Consider the following 9,321-nt stretch of genomic DNA (forward strand, 5'->3'; position numbering starts at 1 on the left):
AGCCAAAAGAGTTTGATATGAGAATAAATCTAAAGTTAAAATATAGGGTAGAAATGCACCCATTTGCAGGAAATGTAGTCTTGATTTTCAAAATTTTCTTTCAAGGCTTGCATGTCTACATTAAAACATTCTTCTTCATACTGCATTATATGCTACTTTTAAACTTTCATGCAGAGAAGGAAATCACAACTAAAAAAATCACTAATTTTTTCATACGGTGTTGATGTGGAAATTTTTGCCTCGGCATTTTGATGGTGTGGGCGTGTGGCACCGAATGGAGATAAGCGTCTCGACAGACGTCACAATATTTGAACAATGATGACGAAAACTGTTTTCTCTGTTGTGTCCGTGTGTCGAAAATTGTTATGCGCTTATTTTTTTATTTGATTTTGTGCGTGGCATAGATTTGCTATGCGCAGAGGACGCTTAAACAGTGCGCAATTGCACAGGCGAGCACCTTTTAGAGGGAGCGTTGCTCGCACGGCTGCGCGAGCATCACAGCTAACGTTAGCCATGCTGCTACCTCTCTGCTCGGGGAGGACGTATACGTATGTGACGTATGACGTGACAGTATGTGACGTATGTCGTGACAGTATGTGACGTATGTCGTGACAGTATGTGACGTATGACGTGACAGTATGTGACGTATGACGTGACAGTATGTGACGTATGTCGTGACAGTATGTGACGTGTGTAAGAAGGTGCACTTGCTGTCTGTGAGAGGGAGACACAGGAAAGAGTGAGAAGAGCCTGTCGTGTAATGCCAGCAGCTAAATGCAACTCCGTGAGAATTCACAGACCTGTGGATGTGCTGAAGGTGTGCTGGAAAATGCGGAACGGAAATTACGGAGCAGCAGAAAAGTGGAATGTATTATTTAAATCGGTGCGTTGGAAAACACGGACCGGAGTTTTTTTTTAAACTGAATCTGGATCGGTATTTTCCCATGCCTTGCCGATACGCAATTTTTGGCAAATATCGGCAGCCGATCCGATCCAAATATTGGATCGGGACATCCCTACCTTTGAGTATCAATTTCCAGGTACCAGGAATTGATACCATATTGGTTCAAATGTGAAAGGTACCCATCCCTACTCGTAAGTTGCTATTTCTTCGTTTCCATTAATACCATGCTGCATTTTTGTTTGCAGTCCACTCCACGCTGAAATCAGCCTACAGCTCCCTGTCGGCAGAAAGAGAGCGACTGAAACACACCATGGAAGTGCAAGCCCTGCAGCCCATGCAGGTGACGGCCTTGAAGGCCGCCTATGGCTCAGTGAGTGACACGGCACCTCCAAGCTCATTCACCTGTTGCGTTACGCAGTAAACGTTGCTGACTCTCCCATCCCGCTTTTGTCGTCCGCTCAGGAGCTCTCAGAAGCCTCCCATTCTCTGGTTCACCAGGCGTCGAACGAGAGCCGAGCATCGATCCCCGAGTCCATTTCGGAGTTCTATGATGCCGAGGAGTACCTGCTCTCCTCTTCCTCTTCTGAGAATGAGGTTACTCACAAACACTTTAGCGAGCCTCATGTTTAAAACCAAAAGGCTGTTGTTACTGTGCGGTCCATCTTATTTTAACAACACTGTGCTATCAAGCCACTTATCAAGTCCTGACCCACTTTGATATGATTATCACTCAACAGCGTCCGCTTATGTCGACCGCTTTTCTCGACATTCGTCCTGAGACGCAAAAGGGGTCATATCGCTGGAAACTCGGTCCGTATATGCGGGGCGTCCCCTCCCTATACGCGGATCAAGGCCTGTGCATAGGGCCCAACGATCTGTGAAGAATGTCAATCCATGAGTGACAGGGCGCTTCAAATTAAATAAATTAACATATTCCTCGCCCTTTCCTGATCCTTCTGGACAGCTCTCCCGAGGCACTCGGCGTCTATGCACTTGTCTTGTAAGATAGATGTACTGGGTTCGAACCCTGATGTGCCTTTATGCAGAAAGTTGTGCTAGTTTGTTTTATTTGTGTTACACCTGGTGTTTTTAATCCAAACTTTGCATTAAATCCAATTTAAGTTTGAGTCAAATAGTGCAAAAATTGTTTCACACAAATCATTTGTGGGGACAAAATGTTGTAGTTGTGGGGTTCCGAATAAAATTCTGTTTAGGGACCCAATTTAGGCAGGGGGAGGCCCTGCATATACGTCAACATGTGTTCTAAACGTATTCATGATCTCTCAACAGAGTGCCACAACATAACTAGTGTCCAGGTACTCATGCACAGAGTGACTTCTTGTTCAGTGCAAATTAAGCTTCAAAATAAAAGCATGGCAATGTTGACCTTGACAATTCTTTTTTATTTTTATTTTTATTTTTTTTATTGTTGGCCACTCACCATGAACAAAAGCTTTATTGTCATACAAAAATGACCGTAATCGCTCTGTTATATAAGAGTATAAAATATTGTAATGTGGCCGTACGACGATAAGGCAGGATGAATGTGCATAAATCTGCCTATTATCTGCGTCTCCAAAACAACTCTTCTTCTCTCCTGGGGTGCAAACGCCACTGCCCCCTATACACCAACTCCTGAAACACAACTCAGAACCATACACAATACTCCTGTCGCGATATGGAAAATTTCAAATAAAAATATTAGGGCAGCTCTAGAAAATCGTTTCACAATCAAGTTGTGATTGTTATTTTTCCGATTTTGAATTGATTTCATATTTTCAAAAATCACATTTTTTTTAGAATCTATTTTCAAAAAGACGTTTTTAAGCCATTTGAATGCTTACCCGCACGTATGTCACACGTCAGCAACTGAAAAAAGATTGTTTTAAAAAGGGTGTATTTATTCCTAGTGTATATACCGTAATTTCCGAACTATAAGGCGCACCTGACTATAAGCCGCACCAGCTAAATTTAGTGGAAAATACAGATTGCTCCATATATAAGCCGCACCCGACTATAAGCCGCAGGCGTTTTGATGTGTAATTACCGTAGTATATAGGGGTTCCTGCTACCACGGAGGGGATTGTTGGGACAGAGATGACTGTTTGGGAACGCAAAGCGTCCCATTTATTAACAGTAAATCTTTCAATCATTCAATCAAACTTTCACATCTTTGAAATGGCGAACAGCATTCGTGCAGAGTACAAATAATACAATGGTGCAAAGTAATACAAAGTACTCGCCTGTAACACGGCAGTAAAAGTGCAGTCCCGCAGCCGTTTACGTTATCAAAATAACCAGCCTACTACCGGTATATGAAAAGTCAGTCTTTAATCATTGTGTCATCGTCTTCCTCCTGCGTACTAAAACCACCGAAATCCTCTTCGTCGGTGTTGGAGAAGAACAGGTCCAAAATGGCGTCGTCGGCCACTCTCTCTCCTTTGTTCTCGCTCTCAAAACCTTCCTCTTCGTCAGTGGAATCAACGGCTCCGGCTTCGTCAGCCGTTACGCCGTCCTCTTCATCATCACGACGCAGCAGTCCAGCTTTTCGAAAGCCGTTGATGATCGTGGATGTTTTCACACTTTTCCTTGCCGTCAGGATCCACTGGCAGACTTGAGCAAAAGTTGCTTTTCGCATGCGACCAGTTTTGGTGAATGATTTCTCACCGTTAGTCATCCATGCCTCCCACTGAACTCGTAGTGCCACTTTAAAAGCACGATTCACACTGATGTCCAGTGGCTGCAAATGCTTCGTTGTGCCCCCAGGAATCACAGCTGGAATAGAGTTTGTGCTCTTGATGGCTGCTTTCACAGAATCTGTTATGTGGGCTTTCATGCTGTCCAGAACGAGCAGTGCTTTTTTTTTTTGCGAAAAAATCCCCCAGGTCGCTTGCCATAGCACTCATTCAGCCATTCCTTCATAACGCTTTCCATCATCCACCCTTTCTGGTTGACTTTTACGGAGATGTCTTTCGGGAATTTTTCATTTGGCATAGTAATCCGTTTAAAAATCACCATCGGTGGAAGCTTTAGTCCGGATGCTGTGCAGCCCAGAACACAAGTGAAACGTGTTCTCTCATGGCCAGTTTTTCTCAGTGTGATGGACGATTCACCTTTTTTGTTAACAGTCCTTGTGAGAGGCAAGTCAAAGGACAGAGGCACTTCATCCATGTTTATTATCTCGTCCGGTCCGATGGAATATTCGTCTATCTTTCTTTGTGTGAATTCGCGGAAGTTTGTTATTTTCTCCTTGTGGTCGGGAGGGAGCTGCTGACTCAGAGTCGTCCGTGCCCTAATGGACAGTCCTTTCCGTCTCATAAATCTGAGGCACCATGATGGTCCACCTCTAAAATCTTCAATATTCATTTCTTTGGCGGTTGTTTGGGCTTTCAGTCGGATCTGCACGGTGGAAACACCCCGGCCGTCTGCTCTCTGTGTGTTCACCCAGTCCTCAAGAAAGTTTTCAAGTTCCGGCCATCTGCTTTTATTACCTCTGAAGGATTTTTTTATCTTTTTGCATTGAATCAGTTCTTCATGCTGCCGTCTCCAACGTCTCACCATTGATTCATTGATGTCAAGGGTACGTGCAGCAGCTCTATTTCCTTCTTTGACAGCCAGATCGATTGCCTTTAACTTAAAAGCAGCATCATATGCACTTCTCCGTTTGTTTTCCATATTGAGGGTGTTTGCATGAACACTTCCTTCGCGCAAACTGTCGCTGACGCTCTCCTACTCTTTGTTTTGCTCTCTCTCTTACCTGGCGCCAGATGTCTGCCTCGGTCTCGCGCATCCTCGGTAGTGCGCGCACCTGGTGACCGTAAGCCGCACCGTTGTATAAGCCGCAGGGACCAGAACGAGGGAAAAAAGTAGCGGCTTATAGTCCGGAAATTACGGTATTACTACACTAAGGAACACAATGTGAGAATCGGTTTCAATCAAGAATCGTGTTGAATCCAGAATTGATTCTGAATCGAATCTGCCTCAAGAATTGGAATCGGATCCAATCGAGAAGTGTACAAATGGAGGAAAATGATGCTTTACTATCACCCATTCTCTTTATGTCTGCAGTGGAACCTCAAGTTAGTTTCGGTTTCTATTTCAGCTACGTCCACAACTGCTGATGTCAACCAATCAGTATCGTTGAGATAATCGGGGTTTCTTACAAAATACGTGTCGATTGGTCCAGCAGAGCAAATCACCTTTAAACCCAATGAAAGATTAGACCAGTGATTTTAATGAAGCTGCGGAACAAACTCTTTATTGTTTGTAATGTATTGTGTATATTTGTTCATTCTGATTGCACGATGACGTTTCATCGTTGCTCGGCTCGTCGTCAGGCGTCAGACGACGACTCCTACATCAGTGATGTCAGCGACTGCATCTCCGTGGACACCTGCAGCAACGAGGGGGGCAGTGAGAGACACAACTCGGGTACGTGAAACAAAAACATCTGCGCTGTATGTGTGCGTTTAGACCAAGGGTGTCCAAAGTTCTTTCAAGGCGGCTTTGATAGGTTGCTTTTCCATACATTTTTAATAAACTGGCAACGTTAGAATGCTAAACAGGAAGTGCTTAAAGTTTAATGGCTTTGTGAAAACACTGAGACATAGTCTAAGTTCATTCTGTTCTTCATGGTGTTTTTGAAACTGCACCAATTTTTTTCCTCAGAGTTTTCAACTTACGTCAAGTGTTTTGTCAAGAGGTTTATTTGTAATATGTACATTTTCAGAATATACTTGTTCTATTTTTAGCCAAAGTAATACAAAGAAAATAATCTGAAGTTGTCTTTATTTTTTAAGTTATTATGCCATGATTTTACTACGTGGGAATAGATTTTCCTTTATGCGACCTTTGAGCTAAAATGAGTTTGACACCCCTGAGACTTAAGCGTTAAAAGTAAGAAAAATAAGTCATATAATTTTTTTTATTTTTTTTAACACTTTTATGAGGGGGGGCCCTTATGGATCCCCAAGAATTGTAGTTGTATTCATTTTTTTTAAAACTGTCATTGCTCAAAAAAGACTAATTGATTAAATGTTTCATTGTTATGAAATATTGATCTATTTAAGGCTCCAATTACTTCACATCAAATATTCCACTTTGAAATATTTTTTGGGGGGAATATTGCATATTTTGTGTGTTTGCCATATAAAAAACTAAGTTTTCTTTGACAAACAAGGCATAAAAAAACAAGAAAAAAATAATAAAAACGTACAATCGACGGATAGATCTGAAGTTGATCTAGAGACTTAAGCGTTAAAAGTTTAAAAAAAAAAAAATGTCATAAAATGATTTATTTTTTTAACACTTTTATGAGTGGGCCCCTTCTGGGTCCACAATTATTTTAGTTAAATGTATTTTGTTAAAAACTGTCATTGTTTAAAAAATAATAATGAATAAAAATGTATGTTGTTATGAATTATTGGTCTTTTTAAGGCTCCAATTACTTCACATCAAATATTCCACTTTGAAATATTTTTTGGGGGGAATATTGCATATTTTGTGTGTTTGCCATATAAAAAACTAAGTTTTCTTTGACAAACAAGGCATAAAAAAACAAGAAAAAAATAATAAAAACGTACAATCGACGGATAGATCTGAAGTTGATCTAGAGACTTAAGTGTTAAAAGTAAACAAAAAATAAGTCATCAAATTATTTATTTTTTTAACACTTTTATGGATCCACAATAATTTTAGTTAAATGTAATTGTTAAAAAATAATAATTTGTTTGAAAAATAATAATGAATTATTGGTCTATTTAAGGCTCTAATTACTTCACATCAAATATTCCACTTTGAAATATTTTTTGTGGAGAAATATTACATATTTTGTGTGTTTGCCATACAAAAAACTAAGTTTTCTGTGACGGCATGGCGTAGTGGGTAGAGCAACCGTGCCAGAAACCTGAGGGTTGCAGGTTCGCTCCCCGCCTCTTACCATCCAAAAATCGCTGCCGTTGTGTCCTTGGGCGGGACACTTCACCCTTTGCCCCCGGTGCCACTCACACCGGTGAATTGAATGATGAATGATAGGTGGTGGTCGGAGGGGCCGTTGGCGCAAATTGCAGCCACGTTTCCGTCAGTCTACCCCAGGGCAGCTGTGGCTATGAAAGTAGCTTACCACCACCAGGTGTGAATGATTGATGGGTTCTACATGTAAAGCGAATTTGGGTACTTAGAAAAGCGCTATATAAATCCCAGTTATTATTATTATTATTATTATTATTATAAAAAAATAATAAAAACGGACAATCGGAAGGTGTTCTAGAGACTTAAGCGTTAAAAGTTAAAAGAATAAGTCATACAATTATTATTATTTTTTAACACTTTTATGAATGGGGCCCTTATGGATCCCCAATAATTTCATGTAAAATGTATTTAGTTAAAAACGGTCATTGTTTAAAAAATAATAATGAATTAAAATATATGTTGTTATGAATTGTTGATCTATTTAAGGCTCCAGTTACTTCACCTCAAATATTCCACTTTGAAAATATTTTTGGGGAAAATATTGCATATTTTGTGTTTTCACCATAAAAAAACAGGAATTTGACAAAAAGGGCATAAGGGCATTTTATGTTTTATATTGCTACTACGGTACATTTTTAGTCTACTTTATACCTGCTTTATCCTTTCCATCCTTTGTTTGAGTTTTTGTTTATTTGGAACATACAAGTATACAACATGATACATCACAATTTCCAGTTTCTCTTTTCAACATGTTAGAGAAGGAGTAGGAAGAAGCAGAGCTTATTTAATCCTACCCCTTTTCTTTTACATAACAGTTGCTAAAACTTTTGTTCACTTCCTCTTCTCAATTTATTCACAATATACTCCATAAGTAATCCCAATAAAAATAAATAAATAAATAATACTCGGTGAAGTAAGTTACATTTCATATGGTGAGATGAGTAAGATTATTTTGAAAATGAACGGATGGATGGATGAAATAAATTCAGAATTTTTATCATTGTTCTTCTTCTTTGTACTTTGTAAACACTTTAACTTTGTAGAGTTTCTTGAAGTGGATCATATTAGTACATTGTTTGATTGCTTTGCTTAATCCATTCCATCATTTAATCCCACATACAGGAACTGAGCTACTGTGTGGAACAATTTCCTTTATGGATCAATAAAGTTTGTCTAAGTCTAATAAAACAAAAAAAAAAAAACAAAAAAAAATTATAGACCTGAAGTTGATTTAAAGTTTAAAACAGTGAATAAAGAAATAATAATGACTTATTTTTGTAAAAAAAATGTATGACTGAGACTAAAGATGTCGGATAAATGATAAATGCTTTAAAATGTAATATCGGAAATTATCGGTATCGTTTTTTTTATTATCGGTATCGTTTTTATTTTTTTATTTTATTTTTTATTTTTTATTAAATCAACATAAAAAACACAAGATACACTTACAATTAGTGCACCAACCCAAAAAACCTCCCTCCCCCTCACACAAAAGGGTTGTTTCTTTCTGTTATTAATATTCTGGTTCCTACATTATATATCAATATATATCAATACAGTCTGCAAGGGATACAGTCCGTAAGCACACATGATTGTGCGTGCTGCTGGTCCACTAATAGTACTAACCTTTAACAGTTAATTTTACTCATTTTCATTAATTGCTACTTTCTATATACCGTATTTTTCGGACTATAAGTCGCAGTTTTTTTCATAGTTTGGCCGGGCTCCAGTGCGATTTATATATGTTTTTTTCCTTCTTTATTATGCATTTTCGGCAGGTGCGACTTATACTCAGGTGCGACTTATACTCCCAAAAATACGGTAACTGTTTTTATATTGTTTTACTTCCTTTTTTATTCAAGAAAATGTTTTTAATTTATTTATCTTATTTTATTTTATTAATATTTTTAAAAAGGACCTTATCTTCACATACCTGGTTGTCCAAATTAGGCATAATAATGTGTTAATTCCACGACTGTATATATCAGTATCGGTTGATATCGGTATCGGTAATTAAGAGTTGGACAATATCGGATATCGGCAAAAAAGCCATTATCGGACATCCCCTAACTGAGACCCTTTCTGGTCCTCAGGACCAAACTTGAAGAGAGCCCTAAAGGTTACAAAAAATCTTTATTTTATTGGTTTTCAAAATGAAAAATACCAAAATGGCCACCTCATGCTTTTATGTGTCAGAGTGCGGCCCCCCAGTGAAAAAGTTTGGACACCCCTGATTGAGACACGCTTGTGATTGATCTTTCCAGGAGCGTCAACCTTGAGTGACTCTGGAATGAGTGTTGAGAACATGCGAGGTGTTAACACCAACAATGCGTGAAGTTGACGTCATTCCACAGACATTTGATTGTAATCGCAACGTTCCTTGCAGTGAGCAGCGTCGGCTCCGTGGTCCGCCGCCGCCGCTCCACGCTCCCCTCTCCCAGTCCCGC

The 9,321-nt window shown here is 39.2% G+C and overlaps 1 protein-coding gene across 1 annotated transcript in view; it reads left to right on the plus strand.

The window, feature by feature from the left end:
* LOC133620853 (oxysterol-binding protein-related protein 3-like) overlaps positions 1 to 9,321 on the plus strand; it is a 78,900-nt gene that overhangs the window by 36,608 nt on the left and 32,971 nt on the right. The window contains exons 11-14 of the mRNA XM_061982461.1: positions 1,150 to 1,274; positions 1,367 to 1,498; positions 5,242 to 5,335; positions 9,261 to 9,321. The exon at positions 9,261 to 9,321 is cut by the window's right edge and continues 178 nt beyond it. Of these exons, the coding sequence (XP_061838445.1) occupies positions 1,150 to 1,274; positions 1,367 to 1,498; positions 5,242 to 5,335; positions 9,261 to 9,321 (412 nt within the window). The remainder of the gene's footprint in view (positions 1 to 1,149; positions 1,275 to 1,366; positions 1,499 to 5,241; positions 5,336 to 9,260) is intronic.

Source organism: Nerophis lumbriciformis, linkage group LG21 (assembly GCF_033978685.3).
Source record: "Nerophis lumbriciformis linkage group LG21, RoL_Nlum_v2.1, whole genome shotgun sequence".
Lineage (NCBI taxonomy): Eukaryota > Metazoa > Chordata > Actinopteri > Syngnathiformes > Syngnathidae > Nerophis > Nerophis lumbriciformis.